The sequence below is a fragment of the Zootoca vivipara genome, chromosome 5 (genome assembly GCF_963506605.1).
Source record: "Zootoca vivipara chromosome 5, rZooViv1.1, whole genome shotgun sequence".
Classification (NCBI taxonomy): Eukaryota; Metazoa; Chordata; class Lepidosauria; order Squamata; family Lacertidae; genus Zootoca; species Zootoca vivipara.
In genome coordinates this window covers 80055956-80083396 of record NC_083280.1, presented here as the reverse complement: position 1 = coordinate 80083396, position 27441 = coordinate 80055956, and the positions used below count along the sequence as shown (strand labels likewise).

At 45.3% G+C, this 27441-nt stretch overlaps 1 protein-coding gene across 1 annotated transcript; it reads right to left on the bottom strand.

Moving 5' to 3' along the window:
- On the bottom strand, window positions 1-26312 carry LOC118096502 (rap1 GTPase-GDP dissociation stimulator 1-like). Its single transcript, XM_035138418.1, has 11 exons — window positions 26187-26312; window positions 25178-25306; window positions 24626-24751; window positions 19259-19402; window positions 16983-17114; window positions 16083-16217; window positions 5684-5809; window positions 2954-3093; window positions 2129-2255; window positions 1354-1482; window positions 1-143 (listed from the first exon to the last, which is right to left on the bottom strand). The coding sequence occupies exons 1-11, from the start codon at window positions 26305-26307 to the stop codon at window positions 1-3; spliced, it is 1452 nt and encodes a 483-aa protein (XP_034994309.1). The 5' UTR covers window positions 26308-26312.
- Between the last annotated feature and the right edge of the window lie 1129 nt (window positions 26313-27441).

Sequence of the window (27441 nt, the reverse complement as noted above, 5' to 3'; positions counted from 1 at the left end):
TTATGGTTCAAAGAGGCGGTGCTCCTCATTCAGTATCTGAACCGCCATTAGCGCCTGTTTGGCTACATTACCATTGATGTGGCCACAGAGCTTCTCAAGGGTTTCTTTCATCTTGTCCTCTTCGGCCTCTTTCCGAAGGTCACCTGAAGGAGATCAAACATATTTTAGCGGAATAGCCTGCAAAAGTAAAGACTGAGCAAGCAGTGTAGTACAGTATATAATAGCTTCACCTTGCAATTTGGCTTCCTTGACTATGAAACAGCAGCGACTCTAATGCACTGGATGCAATCCTGACAGCGGCCCAGCCCCCCTTGTGTTTCTTTGTGTGGGGTGAAGCAATATTTGAAGTAATATTTTGAGAGAATGCAGGTAACTGCTTCTGGTGGGGAATAGCAAATTTTTGCCAGTTCTTTTGTTTTTCCTTTATTTTGGGAGGGTGTTTCAAGCATACCTACATTATTGCATGGCTAGTGTAAAGCATTCACCTAACTAAGACTTTGTCTCAGTTGTCTGTTTTTTTTAAATGGAGGTGAGGGGAATTACTCGGTCTTACCAACATAGTCATACTTGAGCTCCCCCCCCCTTCTTCATTTCAGATCACACACAGTTTCCATTTTTGCTTGTTAATATCAATGTTACTCCAACGTCCTTTCCCCACTTGTAAATATATTTTTATATTTTATTCCGGAAAGGGTTGCCGAATCATGAAGATATAAAAGAAGCTTAGAGTAAACAAACCCTGGGCTTCTCTCTCCCCAACCGACTCTCAGACCGAAGATAATCTTATCTCAATTCAAAACTTTGATCCATGTAGCTGGTATATTCCACAGTATGCTGCTGCAACCCTTTCCCATCACACGACGGTACTTTAAAGCCAATTAAAGATCCAATTAAACTGAGAACCTCTGCTTCTTAATGGCGGTGTAGGAGGGTTTTCGGCAGGCAAAGTGCTGTTGCACTCAGCGCCTCCCTGCCTCCCACATTCCATGCTGGAGCAAGAGCCAGGTACTGAGACGAACTGAGTGAAGCCCATTGCCCCTGTCCCTGGGGGGAATTTGCAAGGATGATTTACCCTCTGTCCTCTTTGTTTGCCGACGATCCCCCCGCTGTCATGGGGGCTGCCTCCATTAAGGCAGGTGGAACCGGAAGCCATATTTAGTTGAATCATTACCCATTTTATGATCTTAATTTACTTTGTGGATTTTGTGCATATTGAAAACCAACTGGGGGCAGAGAGATTATATTGTTACCCCACACATCCATGCTGTGCTGCGGCTGCAAATTTCCCAAAATAAAATGCTCTCGCGTCATGCTGTGACAAATTCTGATTCATACTTATTGGGCTGAAATTACCTGAATTCAGGAGGCTGCACAACAGACCTATTGAATTATATTTCACCTCTGGGCCTGTGCTTTCATCTTGGAGAAGTTTATGTATGTTCTGAACAAGCTTGGCCTCTTTAAATGTCTCTTTGATGATTTCTGCAAAGGAGATGAATGTTTAACATAATTGAAATTATTTTCCCCCTCAAACAATTGCTACAAATAAAAATCTCTTGCTGCTTGTAGACATGATTCCCTCACTCCCCCCCCAAAAAAAACCTAATATACAAATAGGCTAATCTTGAATTTCCTGTAATTGTTAAAACAGACTGCTCCTTTTCAAAGTTTTCACATCAGAAACATCCATGGGTGTTTATGACTTGTCAGTAGAGCTTTGTTTCTCAAGCCCTGGGAAATCAAGAATCACTTGAGCTCCACAGAGACCACCCCCATTTCTATAGGATTTATTTCTACGTTTCTCATATAAATTTCCTCTTCCATTACACCATGACGATGAAGCTAAGCACGTCCTGTAAACAGCTCAGGCACAGTAAGTAGCTCACCTCACTAACTTGAATCTAGCTCACCCCAGCTTCCTAGTATCCTCTGCTTGCTCAGATTTCCACCCAGGAAATCTGGGTGGCACCAGCTCCTCCGAGAAGAGTCAAAAGGAAGTGGATAAAGTGTCCGACAGCTTTATCTATAAAAGCCTGGGTAAGTGTATCAGGCTCTTTTGAATGGCCCACGTTTCGTTGAATGAATGCCCACTTAAAGAACAACATCTAGGAAATAAATGCTTGAATACCTAAATTGACCGCAGAAGCTATCGCCAAGGCAATCAGTGCTTCATTCTGCATTATGGCATGTTCGCTGGTTGCCATAGAAACCAGGTGCTTCATTGCCTGGGCCTCTTGAATGGCTTTGACAACTTCCTGCTTACAAAACAACAAGAGATTGCTGAAGTCTGTGGTGAACCAGGATTTTGTTTTGAAGGAGGGGGGCAATTAGGAACAGAAGTGGTTATGGATAGCACTTGGATAATAGACTCCATGGCAGCTCGCAAATTGATGAGAATTTTGTCTTTGTACAAGTAAGAAGCTCAGAGTTGCCCCTCCCCACCAAATGTTTGGAGATGAAAGTCTCTTCTGAAGTAGCTATATATATTCAACTGAACATCATGTAAGTTCACTTGCAGTGGCTGTTCTTAATACTGCTGTGATTCCTGTGTACAATATATAAATCCATTTCATTGCCTGAGAACAGTGGGCATGAAAAAGCATTGGCCAGTGATTCCCAATTACGGTAGTTAATATCTGAGGACCCCCTATTTTTCAAAAGCCAAGCTACATACCCCCTACTTTTGAAATTTTTTATATGGTAGTTGGCAAAACAATTTTTTGAATTTGTCCTCTTATAAAATAAGGGGGGGGGGAGTCAAAAGCAGTTGTTCCAGACAAGAGTTTCTGGGGGCCACTGCCAGTCGTTGAGAATTTGTTGTGCGAACATGCTCCCAGAACCTGTTTCATCAAAGGCAGCATAGAAGCTGTGCTGCAACTCTCACTTTCAAAGTGGAATACAAAGCACGAATTGATGAGACTTGAAAATGGATCAAACCCGACGCCTTTCATACCTGAGAACAACTGTGACGCAAAAGTGATGCAAGCAGTCGGTTTGCTTCTCCGCAGACTCCAGCGTGGTCGTTTGAATTGCACCATTGCACCAGTCTGTTGAGCAGCACCGGATCCTGGCCCAGTTCCTCTGCTGCATCAGCTGAAAGACAAAGATTGGAGCAATATTGTGTGAAGCAGCCGGCAATTCTCCCCTCTTTTACTTTGTCAACTGCAGGTGGAGTACGCCTGGGTGATTAAAGCCTTTATTTGTTTCTGAGTTATACGTATTTACCACTTGGTGCCAGCATCATCAAATGTGATGGTTTGAGTTTGCGGATGGGCCATCACAGTACAAGCACAACAGGCAGAACATGCATATAATCTCAAAGAAAACATTTTTAAACGGGGGAAAATGTGCATTCAGGATAGGAAGATGTGGCAGGTGGCATAGCATTTTTTGTTAGGACTCTTAATAAGCCAATCACAGTTATATAACAGAGGTTAATTTGATCACTTGAATTGTCCCTTGTCTTTCTCAAGGTATTGTGTTGGAGAGGTGCTGGAGTTTGACAAAGATCTATCTCTGGACTGTGATATTCACAAATGTAAATAAATTGTTTGACATTGCAGTCATTAAGGGACTGTTTAGGGAAGCTTTTAATGTTTAATAGATTATTGTATTCTGTCGGAAGCCGCCCAGAGTGGCTGGGGAAACCCAGCCAGATGGGCGGGGTATAAATAATAATAATAATAATAATAATAATAATAATAATAATAATAATATATTATTATTATTATTATTATTATTATTATTATTATTATTATTATTATGGATAGATGTACATGCGCGACCCAAACCCTGAAGACTCAGCTGAATGCAAGAACAATAATACCCTATTAGAAAGTATTCTGTGTGAGACAAAAGGCAACTTCTGTCTGTGGAATTGTATCTAGCCCATTCGCACCAACCCCAGTTGCCATTCAAAAGGTCTAGTCATCAACCTAATAAATCTGCATGCGTAAATTGGCACTAGTTTTAGGAAATAGATGGTAGCAATTGTCTCAAAAGAAATTTCATGGCTCCGCACATATAATGGGTGGTTCAATTGTGAGAGGTGCGAATATGAGAACTGCTGTTGGTAAGCAACCCCTTTTCTGTGTTGGTGCTGCTGAAAAACGATTAACACCAAGGGTTCAGATATCTATAATTAAAAATGGGGAACCTGCCGTTCTAAATTCTGCTGGCATCAACACACCCGGTGATTGTCACGGTAATGAATTTACACTAGATAATGCAATCAACTAATTTAGCAGGGACTGGTTAGAAGACACATGTTCACGGTAGTGTATTGTGCTGAGTTAATTAAGGTCAATGTTGGCTCATGGGTAAATAGAACAGACGGCAATTAAGGTGGGAGGCTTCTGAGCTCACTGCCATGGAAGGGTAAATCTTAGCAAGAAGTTGGGGGTTTTCTTGTATTTGCTAGGTACAGAAACATATTATGAGCTTGAGGGTTTGTGTGCCAAAATTCTCTCAACCCAGGAGCCAGCAAGTGCTAAAAGCTAATCAAGCCTTCTAGTTCCAAGAAATAGCCAAGATAGCTTCCTGGTGAGGTGATGGGGGGGGATGAAGGGGCTCAGTGAAGACAGCAAATGGGTGGCAGTGATGTGACATGGAAGTAAAGCAGCAAGCCGGAGAGTCAGAGCAATGTTTGAGAGCACTGTTTGAGTTCTGTTTGAATCCAAGGCAGAAACAAGACCCTTTTGGGGTGTTAATGCTGTGAACCCCTCCTTCATAGGCTCAGGTTGTGTTGCAATGGGACAGCACAGTCGGCAGAGCATGAGACTCTTAATCTCTGGGTTGTGGGTTTGAGCCCCAGGTTGGGCAAAAGATTTCTGCATTGGTTTGTCTATCCTTTCCGTTTCCAGAAGAGCACTATCCTTTCAGGAATCCCATTGGTTCTGCCTGGCCTGAGCACACCAATACTTCTGGGTGAGGGTGAACCTCTGCCTGGACAAGAGTCAAATACTGCCACTATTGGTTGTTCTAGAACAGGCATCCCCAAACTTCAGCCCTCCAGATGTTTTGGACTACAATTCCCATCATCCCTGACCACTGGTCCTGTTAGCTAGGGATCATGGGAGTTGTAGGCCAAAACATCTGGAGGGCCGCCGTTTGGGGATGCCTGTTCTAGAATCTCGATTCCTTCAAAGCACTTCCATAACCCAGCATTCTTGCTTGTCCTTGGCCACAATTTTGATGGAGGTTGAAGGCAGCTCTTCATGGGAGTTAAGCAATAGCTGTGCGTGGGCTGTTTGTGGGATCCGGGGAGAACACGCTCTTGAGTTCTCTTGTGTGAGGTGAAGGATGGCATCTGCTTATGGGAAATTGCCTGCTCATAATGGAACACAGACACAATGTAAATGTGAGCCTTTATAGAGCCACTCCCTTGCAGCCTACTTCCAAACACTTGTCCTTGGAATATAGCCCTCAAACTTCACTCTCCTTTGCATTGAATTGGTTGTTTATCATACAACTTAATACCTTGACAGTTATCGCATCCATTGACTATTTTAAAATCTGCATTCAAAAATGCCCTTCTGTCATTGGTCTGATGCTCTGAACTCTATTTAACCATACCGATAAGAACACTTTCCTGATCATCACATAACAATGGTTCCCTTGTTTGCTATGCAGTTTGCAAACAAATCCTAAAGGACTAACTTGAAAGCCCTTGATATTCTCCTACCTTGACCGTCCATCAACATTCGTAGTGTCCCAAGAAGCTTAAACTGAACAGGAGGCATCTCCGACCTCAAAAGCATCTGGATACGTTGGCCAACCCCTTCGTCCAGCATCTGAACTTTGTTAGCCACTGGGAAATGGGACAAAATGATTGGAATTATGATTGGTGATCTGCATCTCAACATCTGAATGACAAGTTGCTGCTAAGCTACTAAAGGCCACAGAATGAATCGTAGTCAGTGCATTACAAAAATCAAGGTGTACAGCAGCTCTTTGAACAAACTGTTTTGGATTGCCTGCTAAAAAACCCTATTTAGATCTAGATTTCATTAATACCAATATTTTAAAATATTTTTATCGCCAAGTAGTATGGACTTCATTTAGAAAGCACATGACTTCGAGAACAGAAAACATTCTAAACAGTTATTCAACACCCCATTGTGTTTCATTTGATCCACACACTGACTTTTTATTAGCCCAAATTAAAGGGGAATAGGGTATAGCAGTTGTCTGAATTCAAATCCAGCATGAATCCACCATTTTAGAGGGGCTGCAGTAACAGCTCTGCCATTATGGACAAGTCCAGAGACCTCCCTAATCAAGAGGGGGCGAGGACAGAAAAATCCCACAAACAGCCCACAATTAAACTGATTAATTCTCTGAATAAAGCTCCAGCTGACAGACCTGCAGCATGCGCCACAAATTACAGCTTCAGGTGGGCCCAATTCAGATCAAGACCATGGCACAGAAGGAGGGGAGGGGAGGTTGACTGTTTTTCCAATGTCATTTTCCTGATGAAAGCCCTCTGCCCAGCAGTTGTCTCTTTTGGAAAATCAGATATATCTGCTGCTATCTCTTTCCATTTTAGGAGGAAATTTGTTTTTGGTTTTGGATAAATTAAGTGACTTTGAATGATAATAAACAGCCACAACAAATGTTCTCTGTGCAACCCGAAGCAAAAACAACAACAACAACAACAACAACAACAACAACAACCCAATATTTTAAACCTTTGCATTCATTATTTTGGTTTGCGTGTGTTTCCCAACGCTTGTGCAAGAGTGCCATGCACATGTTGATATGTTTAGGGAAGGGTGCAAAAAGTCACCAGCTGCCACTGCAGATATGGAGACGATGATGTCTAGTCAAAAGTTTAACTCCCACTCTTAACGATACAGAACCTATAGGTGGCTTGACAACTTGTACCTAAAGACTATTGAGAAAGATAGATCAGGAAATATCCCAGTGGTCATAATCTTTCCTTCAAGATCAAAATACACGTCACCTGATAGGATATATACCTATTTCTCCATTCCTGAACATGTTTCTCTTCCCCCCAACTCCCCACACCAGGCTCCTTGAGTGAAGCAATTCCAGGTAATAATTAAGAGCAAACCTCCCTAGGAAGAGATGTATATGCAACCTACCAAGCAATTTCCGGACAATCTGCGTGCTTGCTTTCTTCTTAGCCTAGGGCAAGTGCAGCGGGCAGGCATCCCTTGCTGGCAACTTTAGAGTGCTGGGAATCTGATGGCTAATTAACTTGTTTGTAATTTCCTTGGGCTTCGCTAGCAGAAAGTTCAGACTGTAGGCCCTCGAGTGTGGAATGATTTTCAAAGAGAGCTCCCTGGGCAGGACTCTGAGGGTTTAATCAATTAATGAGGCCCCTTGCGCCTGCCCATACATTTTTAAAAATACTGTTTCTAATTGATTTCGTTTCATGTTCAACTTGACTTTTTCATCTGTGGCTGTGTTTTTGCGTATTTCTTTTTTAAAAAAAAAATAATAATGATATTTTAGCAAATCAACAGGGAATACAGTTCCAGCGAAAGACCCAGATTGTGCGCATTGTATAACAGAGAGTGCTTTGGTACTGGAATGACTCAGATGCTTAATCTCAGGGTCATGGGTTCAAGCCCCACATTGGGCAAAAGATTCCTGCATTGTAGGGGGTTGGACTAGATGACCCCGATGGTCCCCTCCAACTCTACAATTCTGTGATTTTAAGGAAGGATGGGGTTGAAACCAACTGGGTGGAAAAAGGGTTGCTTTTTTCTTACATGTTTTTCTCATCAAAGCAAACCACTTCTGGTACATTGGGGTTTCTTCTCAGCTGTCACTATTTTGTGGGAGGGATTCAATTGTATACTGTACTGTACAAATTTGGGTTTGCACAACTAAAGTGGATAAAAGCGCTCTGCTGCAACAAACCTTTTTTATAGATATAAAAAGGATGTTGCAGTAAGGAAACTGGTAGGAAAGTGGACTAAAAGTTGTGGGGTAACAATCGACTGATGGGAAGCTGTATAACCTCTGTACAATTTTTTTTTTAAACGAATGCTTAACAAACAATGGAGAGCATAGAAACTCTGTGCAAACTCAGGATGAATGCTCAATAAACAGGTTGTTTAGAAGTGACCACCTCCACCTTCAGACAGTGATGAAAACCAAATGTAACTAAAGAAAAATGGATGGGTACTGTGCCAAATGAGTTTGCCACCACAAAAAGCCTATTTTTAGTCCAATATTTTCTTGAGCAAAATATCACACTCTCCAACATTTTAAAGATAAAAGGGGACATTTGTATGCATTCTAGCAATCACCACCTTTGCTCCTTTTGCTGCTATTGAACATTGTTGAGGGTTCTTCTCTGCCTAATTGTCTTCATTACAGGAATCACTTCCCATTGAAAAGTAAAGGATTCTCATTGTATATATTTCAGAATAGCTGCAATTCATGCACCCTATCTAAGCTAAAGAAAGACAGGAAGCTGCCCATTCATCCATCTAACCTATGGTTACCAGATTTTTTTCAATGAATCCAGGGGACCCCCCCTTTTTTTTTTGAAGCTGAGTAGCAACAGGGATTCAGTAGTGGGGATGGTGAGGCAAAAAAACCTGGGCCCAAGCACACATGCATATTGTATAAAGCAGGTGTGAGAGTGAGTGATAGAACAGGATGTGTCTCGAACTCAGTAGAATAGAACAGGATGCCTGTCAGCTAAGTTAGAATAGAATAGGATGCCGTGTCAGCTAAATTAGAGTAGAAATAAGGAAGTATAGCCCATGCTTCCTAATAAGGTTAGCTTTAGAATAGAGAGTGTAGATTGGTTAATGTATTAGAAATGTGTCTTTCTCTGATAGATAGATTGTAAGCCAAGCCTCTAAGGAGGGGCGGCAGCAATAGGGTTATAAGCCTCAGCTTATGGGTGGATCGGGGCTCTTCGCACCACCCAGGTCGTGGAGCCCGCCTTTGCAAACGCGTTACAATAAAGAGGAAGTGGTAAGACTTACTTCGGTGTCTCCTTGTCTGATTGCAAGTCCACGCAAGTGACTTCTCACAATTTTGGCGCCCAACGTGGGGCCCTCGACGGTCTGCGCGGCGGGGTGCTGGAAGAAGGTCCGGCGCCACTCCGGCTCTTTTTCGGAGGGACCTGTTATCCGGACCCCGTGGTGACAGACTCCGAGGGCTGAACGACGGAGAACCGATTTAAGTAAGCCAGGGAAGCCTCGCAGTCTGGGACTGCTGTGCCCTGCAGGGACGCCTGCCAGTTCACTAGCCGAAGGAAGTGGCACTGAGCTGAAAGGGGTGAGTATTGAGGGAGCCTGGGAAAGGCGTGAGCGTGTTTTGTCTCTGAGGGCGAAAGAGAGGTTCCAATAAGGACGCGTGCGTGTGGACCGGGGCCCTGGGACCCGGCGAGAGGATTAGCTTGCGGTTCCGTCCTCCCGCGAGGGAAACGGCCAGGCGATTCCGTGCGTTTGTGTGAGTGACTGAGAGACATTTTGCTATGGGGAAGGCACAGAGTACGTGTAGAAGAACGTCAGGGACAAGGGACAAGGATCCCATTGACCCCAATAGCCCGTTGGGACAAGTACTGTTACAGTGGGATGAAAAGGAAATCAAGCCATACAGTCAGGGACTGTCCAAAGTGGCATTGATAAACCTTTGTCGGGTAATATGGCCAGAATATCCCATAGGGCCGGGAGGAGAATATAGGTGGAATCCTGATGGGGAGACCGATCCATATTGGATAAAACAGCTGAAATACTATTTGATTCGAAACAGGAAGGGTTAAGACGGGTCCAGGGCTCTGCAGAGTCCTGGTGGCTCAGCTCCAGGCTGGTAGCAGGGAAGCAGGGGAGGAGCTAGCTTCAGCAGGGGCTGGAAAGGAGGTAGACCGGCACCTCAGGAGCCTGGTTTGGGACCACGGAGGACCCATAGAGCAAGGAGGGAGAGGGGGCAGGGGAAGGGCTTGCAGAGAAAGAGGGGTTACTCTTTAGCAATGATGCCTGGTATATGCCCCAGGACTCCCTCAGAGGGAAGATTCTCAGGCAATATCATGACAACCCCAAGGAGGGGCATGCAGTACATGTCTTCACGAGGCTCACACCCAGTAAGGCCAGTCTTGGGCGAAACCCCAGAGCCTTCCCAGAGCAGGGGGAGGGGGAGATTGGGGGACCACCTATTGAGGCATGGGGTGAGAGGAGGGAGACAGTACACCAACAACTGGATGGAGACGTGGCAAGGGGCAATGAGGCTTACAAGGAGGGGGCAGACCATCACAGGGGACTGGAGAAGGTCTTCCACGGAGGGGACAGGGTCTGGCTGTGGTCAGAAGGCCTTCCCATGGGAGGAAGGGGGAAGAAGCTGGCACCCAGAAGGCTGGGGCCCTTCAAGGTTCTGACACAGATCAACCCTGTCACCTTCAGGGGGGAAGTACCTACAGCGAGAAAGGTCCATCCCGTGGGTCACAGGTCTTTGCTCTCACACTTCAGGGAAAGCCCAAGGTTCAGAGGACGTGACACACATCCAACACAAGACGCTGACAGGAGGGAGGGGGAGGAAATCACACAAAAGACACTAGACAGAAGGGTGGAGGGAGAAGGCAGCCAAGAGGTTCCAGAAAGAAAGGAAGAAGAGGAGGTCTACAGTGCCACAGCAAGCCCGGGCTCCCGAACGAGGGGAGGGGTTAAAATGTCTGATGGCCAGGCAGGACACTCCTGCTTCCCAAAACGCGGAGGCACTTATGCACACCATGCAAGGGGAGGGCCGCACATTGGAACTGCACGCTCCTTTCTCCCACAGATCCGAACCACCACATGTCAGTAGCACAGGGGACACAGAGGGGGAGGGCAATCCCAGGTGGGGAGCTTGGGAGACGCAGACCCAAGGAGCCCTCCGGGAATCAGAAGCAATTGTCCAGAGGAAGGAGGAGGATGTAGAACGGTGGGAAGGGATAAAGAGAGTTCTAATAGAGGCACCAGTATTAGCTCTCCCAGACCTCCAAAAGCCATTCCATTTGTATGTCACGACGGCGGGCCAAGCGGCAGTGGGAGTACTTGCCCAGAAGAGAGGGGGGCGCTACCAACCGGTGGCCTATTTAAGCAGGACTCTGGAACCAGTAGTAAGAGGGTGGCCCTCATGCATACAAACAGCAGCAGCAGCAGTGGAGTTAGTCCTAGAGAGTAGGAAACTAACCTTTGGAGGGGCGTTGATAGTACACAGCCCACATCAGATAGGTGCGGTAATGACAGGGGCGGCGCCTACCTGGATGACGGATAAGCGCCTTGTTAAGTATGAGGGGATACTCAGAACTGGGTCCGATATCACCATAGGAACGGACAGGAATTTGAACCCAGCAGAGTTCCTAAGGGGAGAAAGGAAGGAATGGGAACCAGATGAACATGATTGCCTGAGGGATATAGAGATGATGGCCAAAGTGAGGGAAGATTTGAGGGAAGAGGCGCTGGAGACCGGAGAAAGATGGTTTGTGGATGGGACAAGTTATGTGAGGGAAGGAAAAAGGAAATCAGGATATGCGGTGGTAAAGGAGGATGGGGAAATAATTGAGTCTGGGGCCTTACCAAATACCTGGTCCGCACAAAAGTGTGAGGTGATGGCCCTGACTCGAGCATTGGAACTTGGAGTAGGGTTAGATGTGACTATATGGACAGATTCAAGATATGCTTGGGGAGTAGTACACACTTTTGGTAGAACATGGAGGGAGCGGGGTTTCATCAAAGCAGATGGAAAACAGATCGAACACGTAGCCTTGCTCGAGCGGTTGTTAGAATCTCTGATGGGGCCTCGAAGGGTAGGCATTGTGCACATATTAGCTCATACCAAAGGAAACAGGCCGGAGGAACAGGGAAATGCTTGGGCAGACCTCAGGGCACGGGAGGCAGCGGAAGGGGTAGCGAGGAAAGAAGTGATTCAGCAGTGTATTTTGCGGATACCAGTTGTGGATCCGCAGGACTTAAAGAATCTCGCCTTCACCCCGAAGGAAAAGGAATACATGGAAAAAGAGGGATGGGAAAGGAAAGGAGACGGATGGGAAACTCCAGAGAGGCAGATAGTCCTTCCAAAATCGGCTATGTTGAATATATTGGAGAAAATACATGAGGGAAGCCATTTGGGCACTGAGGGAATGATCAATCTAGTGAAACCATTGTATTGGAGTAGGGACATGTGGCCAATGGCACATGCCATTGCATGGAAGTGTTTGATATGCCAAAAGGTTAACAAGGCAAGGGCAAGGAAGACCGAGAGAGGTGGGCGGCCCCTGGCGGTGTGGCCATTCCAGAGAGTCCAGGTAGACTTTACCGAGCTGCCCGAAAGGGGAGGGCAGAAGTATTTATTGGTGTTCAAAGATCACCTAACTGGATGGGTTGAAGCCTTCCCTAGCCGCAGAGCCACGGCTCAGGTGGTCAGCAAAGCTATCCTAGAGCATATCCTTCCCCGCTATGGAGTAGTGGAAGCAATGGATTCAGATAGGGGAACTCATTTCACCCAAATGGCAATGCAGGAGGTAATGAAGTCAGTAGGAATCACCTGGAACTTCCATACCCCCTGGCACCCAGAGAGCAGTGGGAAAGTGGAACGGGCAAATGGAGAAATAAAAAAACACCTAACCAAACTGTATCTGGAGAATGGGTTGCCCTGGACACAGAACCTTCCACTGGCATTGTTAAGAATGAGGGTGGCACCTCGGAAGGATACTGGCTTGTCCCCGTTTGAAATGATGATGGGCCACCCTTACTTGGCTGCCCTAGGGAATCCTCAAATTGAATTCAGGGATCAGTTTACCAGGAAATATTTGCAGTCACTGCCCCAGTCTCTGTTATCTTTCCACAGACAAGGCATACTAGCACAGCGGCCCCCACTCTTGGAGCAACAGCACAGCTTCCAACCTGGGGATCTGGTCCTGATAAAGGCTTGGCGGATGGAGAAACTCAGCCCGAGCTGGGAAGGCCCATACCAGGTCCTGCTCACAACTGAATCAGCAGTGCGGACCAGGGAACATGGGTGGACCCACTACCATCGGGTAAAAAGAGCTCCACCTGAAAGTTGGACGGCGACGACTAGTCCAGACAACCCGCTGAAAGTGACACTCACTAAATCAGGAACCAGGATCCAGCAGGACACACCGAGACTGTAAAGCAAATGTGTTTGTTCTGTACTTGTGTGTGCTTTTTCGAATGCTGTTGTTGTGCACATTGTGAGGGGTGTGTGCTGTGTGTGCATTGTACAGAAGAGTGTAACATTGTTTTCATAGAAGACATCATCCTTCAACATTGTAAGATAGCATTAGGAGGAAAGGTCCAGTGTGAGCTGGCAGAGAGTCCAACAGTGCGGCAGGCATTGGAGTATCTGTCCCCCGAAAGAGCCCCATTCTTTCTGAGTAAAAGGGTATAGGATGTGGGAAGAACCCTGGAATCATTGGTATTGGTGGATGGGGGTGGTATGTACGGGATTGTTGACATGGATGATAACTTATTTTTGTTGGCATGAAAGGGATTGAATATGTGGAAGAAGAAGGGGCGTCCTAATACCACCAGGCGTGTTGGCTTTGTTCTGTCTGTTCCTTCCGACCATCCCCGCTCAATCTGAACCCCAGTGCACTGAATGCATTCAAGCAACCCGAACAGGCAGTAAGGTCACACAGACCTTGATGTATTATAATGTGGCCCCAGAATGTGTTCAGCAATTAAGTCCTTGTGTCCATAACCAAACTCAGTACTATAGGTGTAAAGTAAAAGGGAATAAGACAGAGTGTTATGAGCCCCTGGCTGTGGGACCCATAACTTCCAGTATATATATATATATGGATACAAGGGCGGGACCGCCAATAAAGCCAGTCAGAGGAGTAACATGTTCAAAATAGCCCAGAATCGACAAGGATATATAGCGCATAACACAACGAGGGGAGAGGGCAAGGTTGTGGTTTGCTTTGATGCCTGTGCTGCCATAGATAAGGGCCAGGGACCTAACGGGAGAGCTGGAGTTTGGTGTGGGAATCACGGACAGTCCTATCTGCAGGAACGGAAATATCTGTTCAAGCACATCCAGGGCAGCAATATGGGGTGGTGGTGGTGGCTCCTATCATTATTGGTATACGGAGGGAGTCCACACACAGCCCACCTATAAGGGACCTGAGGGGATAAATTTGACTAGAGGAGCAGCATCCACCGATTGTTCGACGGGGAAGTGCAACCCTTTAATCCTTTTCTGCTTTTGTATGCCCCGCTTGCTACAATGCTTACAGTCAATGATGGAAAGAATGATGGATAGGGCAGTTCCCCCCTCGCATAATGATGCTAATGCAGGCTTATAAGCCCCTCCCAACAGGTGCGCCAGAAGGAAGTCTAGAAAAAAAAGAGGAAGGAGATTACCAGGACCTATTATGTGAGTTCGAGTCAAGATACAAAAAAGAGGGGGGATTGTGAGAGTGAGTGATAGAACAGGATGTGTCTCGAACTCAGTAGAATAGAACAGGATGCCTGTCAGCTAAGTTAGAATAGAACAGGATGCCTGTCAGCTAAGTTAGAATAGAATAGGATGCCGTGTCAGCTAAATTAGAGTAGAAATAAGGAAGTATAGCCCATGCTTCCTAATAAGGTTAGCTTTAGAATAGAGAGTGTAGATTGGTTAATGTATTAGAAATGTGTCTTTCTCTGATAGATAGATTGTAAGCCAAGCCTCTAAGGAGGGGCGGCAGCAATAGGGTTATAAGCCCCAGCTTATGGGTGGATCGGGGCTCTTCGCACCACCCAGGTCGTGGAGCCCGCCTTTGCAAACGCGTTACAATAAAGAGGAAGTGGTAAGACTTACTTCGGTGTCTCCTTGTCTGATTGCAAGTCCACGCAAGTGACTTCTCACACGGGTTTCCCCAAACTTCGGCCCTCCAGATGTTTTGGACTACAATTCCTATCATCCCTGACCACTGGTCCTGTTAGCTAGGGATCATGGGAGTTGTAGGCCAAAACATATGGAGGGCCGCAGTTTGGGGATGCCTGGTATAAAGGTTCTGCAAAGCCCTTCTTTCTCAACCTAAGAAACATAAATGCGCAGAGTTTTTAAGAAACTGGGCAATGGTTGCCTGCCCGCGGCTCCCGAGCGTCCCCTGATCTGTCAAAACAAAGGGGGAAGGGGGAAGGAGATCGGGGGAGGCTCGGGAGTCAAGGGCAGGTGGCACGCCATTGCCCAGTTTTTAAAAAACTGCACATTTATGTTTCACAGGGTGTGAAAGAAGGGCTTTGCACCTTGCCCGGCAGAGAAACCACGTGCCTTGTGCCCGGGCAACAGCCGCCCACCCGCAACTCCCGAGCTTCCCCCATCAGTCAAAACAGAGGGGGCAGGGGGCAGGAGATCTGTACCACCAGACATCCCCGGTTCCCCTTAGGCAGTGGCAGCCAGAGCCAACTGTGCTACCAGGCTGGCTCCGGGAAGCTGAGGCTGCCGCTGCCACATTTCCCGGGCACAGGTTTGCAAATCTGGGAACATTCCGGGGACGGAATTTGTCCGGGGACAGATTTGCAAATCCGGGGACGTCTGGTAACCGTAATCTAACCTGGTATTGTCTATTCTCAGTTGGCTGTTTCTTTAGGGTTCTAGGGACACATTTTTTCCCCACCAACACCTGATACCTGATCCTTTTATCTGGAGATGCCCATATTTTTATTGAGGTCTCTCTGCATCTAAAGTATGTGATAAACTATGGGGCTACAGTCTTCCTCCTTTGCAGATTATGAGTTCTCAATGGAAAGAAAGTATTGGATCTGCATTTGTGTCCATTGATGTGCATTTACATGCACAGTATGTGTGATGATGTCAATGTGCCACCCCACCCACCCCTGGGATTTATCATCTACATGCCACTGTGGTGGTGGTGGGTGGCTGAATCTGAAGAAATCCAGTGCACATATGTTTGCAGAGAAAACTCTTTTCAAGGCATTCTCAACACCTCTCACCAAAGATAACAGATGGACAGAGTTTTACAAGGAACAGGGTCCAGGAAATAGAGAGTCCCACTCTCACATTCCACTTCTGCCCTACCGCATAACTTCAATTTTAATTTTGTAGTTGTTCAGTTAGATAATTTGCGGTGCGGCTTTTTGTTGTACCTGGTATAGCAAGGTTTCGGAGAGCACTCAGGGCAGCATGTTGAACAGAGACATCTCCACTTTCCACATGTTGCTCCAAAAGGTCCAGAAGTTGTTGTACGATTCCCAGCTGCACCATCCGCAAACAGTTGCTGTCTTGAAGAAGGAAAAAAAGCTGATAATATAAACTTCCGACTTAATTCTTCTTCTTCTTAAGTTTGTATACCACCCTATACCCCTGGATCTTAGGCCGGTTCACAACATGAAATTACTACACACACACACACATTATATACACACACACACACATATTATATATGTGTGTGTGTGTGTGTGTGTAAAACACAAGACACATAATAAAAACAAAAAACATCAAAATAAGATTTTAATAACAATACTTCATATAGGACAACAGTAAAGCTGTAGATCAGTTCTGGTAACCCTTTCTCCTTTTTAAACCTTCTAGAGGTACCTGGAGCTTTTGCCAAAAGCATGATTTGTGGAAAATTTCAACAGCAAAGGGGAAGATCTTATTATTGCGCTCTCTCTCTCTCTGTGTGTGTGTGTGTTTTAAACCTGCATTTTGATCAACAGATTTTTAATTCAGTAATGTTCATGCAAGAAGCTGGAGACCTGATGTGGTTGCGGAAGCGGTAGCTTAAATGTCGACAGCATATAATAATAAGAGAAGTTGCATGCCATCATTTGCAAGCATAAGACACCCAATGGATTTGTCTGTTGCGCTATGCTAAAAACAGAAGCTTCTGCTAGCAGAATGTTGTGCGAGCAGGCTGCCACAAGTGGATATCGCCAAATGAATTATTGCTTTTATTGATCTTAAGAAAAGCATCCTGGGAACTTTTTTGGGCTGAGCAGCGGGATAAAATGATTCTAGTAAATAAAGTATATAGGTATGTTTACCATTCCTGGCAAAGTTAGCAATGGCCAGAGCCCCCGTCAGCTGTAACTGGGTGTGCTTGGATGCAAGCCATGTTCCAACACTCTGGTAGATAACACCATTCCCTTCTGCAAACAGCTGCTGCATGGATTCATCTGTAGTACAACAAGCAGAGAGTTACTGACTGGATTATTATAGCTTTGTTTACTGCTGTGAAGAGAAGCACCTCTCTGGGCTTCTCTGTATAGCCTGGTAGCTGATGTCTCTTGTGAATACGGTAGCTACTGGAGGTCAGGTGATGTTAGGGTGGCGGCTAACACATCACCACAAACAAGGAAATGCATAATAAAAAGAGAACAAATATTTGCATATCCTGATTTCCATGTATGAATTGACTCAAATAATGATAAACATAATTCAAATAGAAATACAGTGCTTCTCAACATAGCAAGGAAGACAGCAGGGTTGGGAAAGTTGACACCTAAGAGCTGCAGGTGGCGGCTGCCCTAATTTTTATGTGTGGTGGGGACCCCAGAGGGAGAGAATGGGAGCTGAGAAATGAGGAGAAACGAAACAGATGGAAGGAGGCGAAGGAACACCCTCTGCAAGTGATCCCTTCACTGTCCTTTCTTTGGCAGACCACTGGGGGAAGAGGAAGAGGAGGGAAGAAAAAAGAGAGAAGAGGTGGACTGCCCACTTTGGTCTCTGGCCATGCTCACTGCTAGGCCCAGCTACCACTACCACCCAACCCCTGAGAGATTATTCTCAAGAATAGGCAGACCTCAAGAGAAAAACAGGTCCACCGCCCCTTATGTGGGAGAAGGTATCTTCATGCTACCACCAAAATATTCAGCATGGTATCTGTCGTTTTCCTTCATCACATAGAAATGTGTTTGTTAGTACAAGTTGCTGCCAGCAAGGATAGTCCGCAAGCTCTCCAGGTGGACGACTAACACAATGTTGCGCATGTTACAACAGTGGACTGTGGCTCTTCCAGTTTTGGTCTGAGCTGTGGCGGAGGTTCAGGTTTAAGCCGTGGGCAAGACGCCACATGCAGCCAGTCTTGCAAGTGGCACAGAAATGGCATTAAGAAACCCAGAACAGAGAGAGAGGAATCTCTGAAGAAGGTTGATCCCAAGTTCCTGTGGAATATGCATTTTGCAAAGCAACACAAGGGCCGAAGAAAATGCAGGCCAAGAATGCTAAGAATGCCAAGTCACCAGCTTGCCTCCGGATGGCAAAAGGGACTAGCTCGCAGTTTCTTCTCTTTTCACTCAAGGCATTTTGTAGAAATGAAACTGAATATAACATTTATAACAACCACAGTGGACTATAGAGAAGCCAGAATTGGTTTCAACTTCCTCCATATGTTGAAGGTAAGACACAGCTCACTCCCAAGTCAATGTGAGTGACCAAAAAGCAACAATAAGAAAAACAAAAACAACCCCAACCTGCCTAATTCATTAACATAAGTGACTTGTTGTCCTCACTATCCCCACCAGTAAATATTAAGTGAACAACCGGATCATTAATTGGATGCTTATTTTACACAGATTGCTTTCTGTCTGCAGTCATTACTACAATTTTGTAACCATAAAAAGAATTAACTGTAATTCCCAAGTGTTTATATTTGGAACAGATGCCAAGACTCCTCTCTTTATCTAGTTAGACGAAACAATAAGAATCAGAAATGAAATTCTTCTTCTGATAAAATTACCCGTGTCAGATTAGCTAAGTTTAACCTACAGCAGATAAGCTAAAAGCAACCTTATATAGACTTGAGGTCAGGTATTACAAAAGGCTCCAATAATTTCATCTCACTCCCCTGGAGGGACGAGAAACCTGCAGCTTCCAAGATATTATTGTACTCTGACTCCCATTAGCCCTAGGCAGCACAGCCAATGGTTGAGGTTGACGGGAGTTGTGGTTCAACAGCATCTTTAGGGCCACAAGTTCTACACCCAGCCACACAGAATGTCAGAGATGCTGACTCAATAATCATCCTCTTGCAACCTTTGGCCAACAGCTAGCTGACTAGCCCTTAAATGCCCGAGGCGAACTTGTATATACGCAGGGGCGAACACTAGCATCACAATCATACTACAAGGGTATGATTGCTTTTTGTCTCCGTTTTTAAAAAAGCCATCTGTGGTGGAAAATTCCCCCTAGGAATCTGGAAACGGCAGACCGCAGCTGCATCCGTAGCAAGGAAAAGGAAGCACCGGAGCAGATGGGCCTCCTGCAGCTGTTCTTGCTTTGTGCATCTGGACTCGCTCTCCCTGGGCTCGGTCATTCTTACCTCCAAGTAGCAATGACACAATCAGATCCGACGCAGCCTTCAAGCTGCACACATCTTCTGGCTTGGAACTGTCTTGCAGCCTCAGCAGGATCTCAACTATGGCTTCCTGAATTCCAGCTTCAACCAACTGAGATTTTAGGGCATCTGCGGAAGTCATCATAAAGAAACATGTTTAAAGCTTCTTGCCGAGTGTTGGTAACCACAGACAAATGAGGGCTCATTCTCACACTATGATTTACATCCCATCCTGATAACATGCTGTTGCAGGAGCTTACCCAGGGTTTGTGTTTCCTTTTGGAAATGAGGCACAGCGGAGACTGTGGTGTCTTTATGGCATATGGTTTATTTACAAATGTATACAACCTGAACAATGGAGGGGTTCATAGCATTAACACTCCAAAAGGGTTTTGTTTCTCCCAAAGACAGCCTTGAATTCAAACAGAAATCAAACACTGTGCTACAACTCTCTCCAGTTTGCTGCTTTACTTCTAGGTCACTTCCCTGCAAACTCTGCTTTAAATCCTGGCTTTTGTCCTTCTCATTAACCACAGGCCAGAAGAATCATAGAATATTAAAATTGCAGAAGGGCTCCCACACACTTGCTGTCTCACACAGAGCTCCTTTCCTTTCTTTCCCTTAATGGCTCTCTCTCTCTCTCTCTCTCTCTCTCTCACACACACACACACACACACACACACACACACAGGGCCGGCTCTAGGGGTAGGCTGGGTGGTGCGGGGCGCCAGGGGGGGGGCGGGCCGGCAGGGGGGCGCCAGAGCAATCTCCGCACCAGGGCACCAGGGCGCCCGACATGCTTGAGACGGCCCTGCGCGCGCACACGCACACGCACACACACATGGTGATCACCTTATGAGGAAGCTAGCCTGGTTTATATTTTAACACTTTCAAAATCCAGGGTTCAGGAAGCTGGCCTGGCTTGATTAGCTTTTAACATTTGTCAGATCCAGGGTGGTCTGGCACCCACAAACTCATAACAATATGAAGTAAGATTGTGTGAGAAGGACAAGGTCATGCTATGTGGAGGAGACCCCAATACAGGAACTTCCCATGTGATCTCTTATGGCATACCTACATGTATCAATTTTATAGAGCTGCCACAAATGTCCTCGAGTTTGGTGAAGATGCTGAACGCTCTCTATCAGAGATGCCTAGTGATGTCTGCCCCAAACTACAATACCCAGGGTTCCCTGGCAAGAGGGAATGACTATTAAACTAATATAATTCTGTAGCATAGATATATTCTTTAACTGGTATAGTAAGGGGGAAAAGTCATAGAGAAGTTGCACCCATGCTGCTGGGATAACCTTTGTAGTGTGTCTGTTACTCAACCAAAAGAAGATTCATAGGTTGGAAGGGTCAATATAACACATCTTAAAAACCTGTCTCCACACTACCAAATTTGGCTCTCCGGCCTCTACTTTGCTGACAAAGGTCTATTAAGAAAAGAGTACATTTACAGTTCCCAGCAACACCTACTGAAATGGAAAAGAGTGCATCCGAGTCGTTTGCAAACTGGTCTAGAAGCTCTTGGGGTGCTTGAAAGCCAAAATCTCTCTGCTAATTCAATAAAGACTTCACATCACTTATCACTTGTTTGCTGATGAGAGCCCAGGACTCTTATGCCATCTTCCAATTAGCATCAAAATGCTGCCATCTTGAGTCAAGCACCCCTTATTCAGAAAAGCTCGGCTTAATTTGGATTCCCTCATGTTGAAAGCTCTCGCGCCCCCTCCCTTTGAAGAGTTCTCAAAGAGATCATAAGGAAGTACAGGTATACAATTACAGTCCCCTTGATTTCTTCTCTCTCTGACTCTCCAACTTATCAGCATTCACCATTTCAACACCCCTCCTTTTCCTTCTGGACACTGAAACATCAGGATGCTGTTGCTCTTGGCTCAATGCCCACCTCCTCTCTCCCTCCCTCCTTCCCTCCTCCATATCTTTCATCCTCCCCCTTCCTTCTGGGACAAGCCTCCAGTAATTTACCTTGAAATTACCTTTTGTTTTACTTTCTCAGTACAAACACATTTTCCTGGAAAAGCCCAGACCTCATCTCTCTTGCTCCCTCCCTTAGGCAGTCACTCCACTGTTTAATGCTGTGCTCCAGTGAATTTTGGTAGAAAGTGCTATTTTGGGGTCAGTTGTACTCGAGTGACAGCAGCTTGTCCTCCAATGTAACAGAGCCAGAGCCACGGAGGGAAGAGATCCCACCAACAGTGCATCTGAATTCCCCATAGCATTCATGTTCCAGGAAGGCTTATTCCCTGAACGTGACTTTCAGATGAGCAGAGACACATGTGCCAAGCAAATGTGGAAACAAGGGAGAGGGAACCCTAGAAGAGCAGTAGGTGGTCTCAAAGGCCTGTTCAGACAAGTGTGATTTGTGTAATAAAAACTTTGAGTGAATCTCTGTGTTCTCTTGTCCAATAACATTGGGTAGACACTGTGCAATAAAGCAGTCAGAAAAGCATTGTGAAGTCTCCCATCTCAGGCTGCAGATTTTTCATTGCACTTAGCCCATAGGTAGTCAATATGGTGCTCTCCTGATGTTGAAATGCCACCATCCCTGACCACTGGCAAATGCGACTTGAAGCTCAACAACATATGGAGGTCACCATGTTGTCTACCTCTGGTTTAGATATGGTTATATTGAATTTTATTGCACGTCCTGTTATCACTCCACCATCAAACAACTTATAAGGGCAGACTCATACCATGACCTTTTTTGACCTTTAAGGTTTTGACCTTTAAAGCCTTATGCGGCTTAGGACCTAGGACCCTCGTACCTGCGGGACCGCCTCTCCAGGTATGCCCCACAGAAGACATTAAGGTCCACAAATAATAACATACTGGAGATCCCGAGTCACAAGGTGGTTAGACTGGCCTCGACCAGGACCAGGGCCTTCTCAGTACTAGTCCCGACCTGGTGGAACACTGTCTCTCAGGAGACTAGGGCCCAGAGGGAGTTGTCATCTTTTTGTAGGGGCTGCAAGACAGAGCTTGGCCTTTGTTGTTAGCCGCCCTGAGCCCAGTCTTGACTGGGAAGGGCGGGGTATAAATAAAAATTTATTATTATTATTATTATTATTATTATTATTATTATTAGTATTATTATTAAAAGCATATTCAACACACTTTAAAAAACACTTAAATGACTTCCGCCAAAGAACCCTGGGAAGTTTAGTTCCCCCCTCATAGAACTACACTTCCCAGCACTCTTAACAAGCCACAACCCCCAGGATCCTTTGTGGGGAAGCTATGTGCTTTAGCCGTGCATTGAATATATTTTAAATGTACGACACTAAGGACACTGAGGTCCAGCTCCGAGGGCCTTCTGGTGGTTCCCTCCCTGTGAGAAGTGAGGTTGCAGGGAACCAGGCAGAGGGACTTCTCGGTGGTGGCGCCTGCCCTGTGGAACACCTCCCACCAGATGTCAAGGAAATAAACAACTATCTGACATTTAGAAGACATCTGAAGGCAGCCCTGTTTAGGGAGGTTTCTAATATTTGATGTTTTATTGTGCTTTTAATTCTGTTGGGAGCCGCCCAGAGTGGCTGGGGAAACCCAGCCAGATGGGCAGGGTACAAATAATTTTGTTTGTTTGTTTGTTTAGCATGGATTTCCCACAGTGCAATATCCTTCAGATCTATCTACAGTGCTGTGGTGCAGTGCATATGTCCATACTGGAACTACATGGGTAGGACCAATTACGCGAGTCTTTTCCAGCCATTCCTTCCACTGGGTGACAATTAAATGAAGAGGTTGTAACCGACTCTGCCCACATGGTTTTGGTACCGCCTGGCCCTGCTCCTAACTCAATTGGAGGTGAAACGAAGGTAGGTGAAACAAGCAAAGGCGATCCGTCACCAGCAGGAGCAGATTCTCTTAGTTGCTCAGACCAATAAGCAATCTTGACCCAAAAGCTTCAGGGAGTATCACCTGGGTCACTATGACCTATTCGGAAAGCTTCCTTGCTGGTGCAGCTGGTCTGCTTGCAATTCCCTCCTTTGGCCAGAAGCTTGGTGGTTCAGTTGATGCCAGTTCTTGTGGGATCAATGTCCGGACAGGTATATAGAATCACAGAATTGTAGAGTGGGAAGGGACCACAAGGATTGTCTAGTTCAACCCCTTGCAGGAATATTTTGCCCAACATGGGGCTCAAACCCACAACTCTGAGATTTGAGACTACAACATGCTAAGTTGCCCTTTTGGTCCTCTGCATATTTGTCTTGTGTGTGAGTAAAGGGGATGACTGTGTTGACAACTATCAACCTTACTACTGTAGCTGGGTTTTATGTTTTTGCTTTTAATCACCCTAAAATATCTCGACTGCCTTGAATACTGAGACAGACTTAAAAGCAGACTGTTGGTTGAAATCAGGACAGAGTTTCCATTTAATTATGAATGAACAAACGGAGGGAGTTGGTGGGCAGGCTAACATTTGGAATTACAGATATGAATAACTGTGACATTTCCCTTAAGTTATTTCATTAATCTAAATTTGGTTAATTGAAGTTGACCATGCTGCATTAATCAATGGCTAATGTCTACTGTGATCTCATCAAAACAAAGGCTTTGGGAGCTTTTAATATATAATGCGAGTAACTGAGGACCTGCACTGGGTTATGCATCCAAAGATACAGGAACGCTGCGGTTTGGGTACCTGTTTCTTTTGCATCCCTCCATTATCTTCACTGTCATTGCTGCTTCACCTCACATTATGTTTTTAGCATGACATCACATTGTACAAGACAAATATGTAACACGGTTAAGGCATGTATGCAACACAGATAAATGTCACAGGGAAAATCCATCTTGGCAGTTGTTCCTTACAATCATTTTATTTATTATCTGTACCTATACCCTGCTCCCAGGTCAGGTTACACAAATATCACAAAATAAATACCATGTACATTAAAATCATTAAAAAACTGATGTTTTAAAACCAACATATCATGTTTTCCAGATACAATGTGTGAACCAGCCCTAAAAATACACAGTTAAACATACATTTTGGGCTGTCTGGTGGTTGGTTTTCAAGTTTTTGCACTCAGACCCAGTCCCCAGATTTCTAGGATGAGAATGTCAGAAGCTGGCTTTCCTGCTTAAAATGCTCTTAGAGGTTATTAAGTTTCTGGATAGTGGGTCAAATGCTTCTATCAACAGCTGAATTAAAAAGAAAGGAAGAAAAAATAATTTTGTTCTCATACAAGTTGACAGGGTTCTGAACAGTTCTGCTTGAAAGATGCCTTTGAATCAAAATGCTTTCCCTCTCTCTCTGATTAAATAAACAAACAGCTTAGATAACTGCATAAATGCATGTGAAACCACCCCAAGGTAGCTTACCATTCTCTGCTAGTGTCTGAAGAACCTCAAGGATGATTTCTACCTTCTCGTGGTGGTTTGCTGCCCGCAGCTGACGTACCAAATTTTCTGCAACTCTGGTCTTGCTAAGGGCCTGTTTAGCAGTGTCTGCATAAAAGATCAAATGTCTGTGAATCACATCATCTCTGTATGAAAGAAAGTTCTATTTGAGTAGAAATGAGAAATCACTGTGTTGATTCTGCAAGGTGCCTCCTTGAAATGTTACCAGTTGTGTGGACTCCAGGTCAACAAGAGAAAAAAGGTCAACCCCTCATTTAAAGCTTTAGAGATGAAGGGGAGAAGGGGGTTATTTTACGGAGCTATCTGTTAAAACATTTTGTATATAGTGCAGTGGGTGACAGACTACATCACATTTGTGTTGCCATGTTGACAACAGACTCCTTTCTTTGGCTCCACAAATGTTGGGCTTCTGAGTACATATGCAACAGAGCTGGGTGAGGCTTAAAGCCAAGGCCCTTTCAGGTGAGACAAAAGCATAATACAAGCATAAGCAAATTGCAGTGCAAGAGTCACCTATATCTGCAAGGTTGGATAAGGCCAGCAGGTTGACACGGACAAGAGGTTCATTATCGGGATAGTCCGACATTATCCTGACCAGTGACGTGATCACCTCCGCCCCCACCAGCTGCTCCTGAAGGTCATCTGGAAAAGACAAGTGCAAAAATTAGGAACTAGGAGCGACCTCTTTGAGGGGCTTAATACCTTCTGAGCACTCTTTTTATGACCCTTTCTCGTTATTACTGAGTGTACATTATGCTGTTTGAGCTGATGTTGTGAGCTGCCTCGAGGGCCTTTGGACTAAAAGGTAAGAGACAGGTATTTCAAAATAAATAAATCAAGGGGCAAAACAGGCAATGCATAAGGGGAAAAAATATTTCCATTGAATGCAGCTAGTTTGAAAGACACAATCAGGAACATACTTAACAGGTAGAGTTGCTGGACTATGTGTCATGGTCGGGTTGAATGCAAAGGAGTAGTGGGAGGCACTAGCAGAGGAAGCCCCAAGCAAACGGCCATGGGAAAAAGGCCCAGAGCCAGGGAAGTCGTGGTGGTATGACGATGGGTGGTCAGAGGGAGAAGAGGAGGTGTCGGAAGTTGAAGAGGCAACAGGGTTGAGTGAGCAGGAAGAGGCTGGGGCAGAGAGCAGTCCAGACTCGGAGGCAGAAGAGGAGGGTGGAGAGGAGGTCCAAGAGGCAAAGATGAGTCAGGATGCTGAAGAAGCTGGAGGGTTTTCCCCTCCTGCTGTGACCAGCTCCTCTCCGAATATGGAGAGGAATGAAGAGGTCAGAGCAAAGAGAAACAAGACAAAGTAGCTCAGATTTCTGGGGAAGGAACTGGTGGAGGAGCCCTAGAGAGCAGTGGAGAGGCAAGGACTTTCAGTCCTCACAGCTGCCTCATTGGGAAGAGTTGCTGTGATCACTAGGCCTGAACTACTTTGGTTTCTTTGAATAAAGAGCTTAAATCTCACAGCACTTCCGCACCCCCATCTTTTCTATTGATAAACGTAAACCTTTTTACTTACTGTTATCGTAGCAGATACGACCAATGGCCCTGCCCACATGAAGCAACATTTCTTGGTCTGTGCTGTCCAATAATGGGATCAGGATTGGCACCAAGCCAGCATCTATACAGTGGGTCTTCATCTCCTCTGCACAAACAGAAGACAGAGGCTATATGCACCTATCATTCCAATATTGTAAGCAAGCATTGTAAAATTGAAAGAAGTGAGGTTTCAGTTAGGACTATGATGACAGCAAAGCCATGAGAACTGGGACAAATGTTCTAATTTTGGTCTCATTCACATGGGAATTCTGGGGAATGATAAAAGCAAACCCACTAACACATCACCATATTATGTTTTAAGGGGGGAAGCAGTCCATACTTTTGAATTTGATTAATTTGGTGAAACTCATATTATGCTCATTAATATATGCTAAGAAGTGACAAGTGTCCCTCTGAACGCAATTTTTAATTAATCTGAGAGAATTGGATTAACTACCCAGATATTTCTTGGACATCTTAACATTAATCTCATTTTTCTTGTTTCACTTAAAAAGCAGACAGGCCCCTAAGCATACTCAATTACTACTGAAAGAGGCATAAGCGTACATGTGCCCCTGTTGTAAAACTAGGCTTTTCTCTTTTTTAAAACTGCCCCCCTCTTCAAATAGTGTGAACTGGTAAGTTGGTTGAGAGAACCCAATGCATTAGTGGGATGGGACACATAGTGTCAAGAAGTCTCTACGATGCTTTGAGCGTCCACTGATGTTCTTAAGCTTGTGAAGAGGGCTGAACTATTTCATGTCTTTGTGGGCTCTTCTCAAGGATTGGCTGTTTTGCCTGCAATTCAAAATGGGTTCCTCTCCTCCTCTCAAGAAATGAGCATCATCTTCCAAATCCAGCAATGTGGTCCACTCTCTGATGTAACCTACATGCAGGAAGTGTGACCTTACCCAGAGCTTCAGTTGATCCTGCAACTTGGTCTTTTCAGGAAATCTCTAAGAAGAAACCAACATGGTTGCAACTTTTTACATGACACAGTTCAGAACCATATTTGTTGTTTAGTCGTTTAGTCGTGTCCGACTCTTCGTGACCCCATGGACCAGAGCACACCAGGCACTCCTGTCTTCCACTGCCTCCCACAGTTTGGTCAGACTCATGTTGGTAGCTTCGAGAACACTGTCCAACCATCTCGTCCTCTGTCGTCCCCTTCTCCATGTGCCCTCAATCTTTCCCAACATCAGGGGCTTTTCCAGGGAGTCTTCTCTTCTCATGAG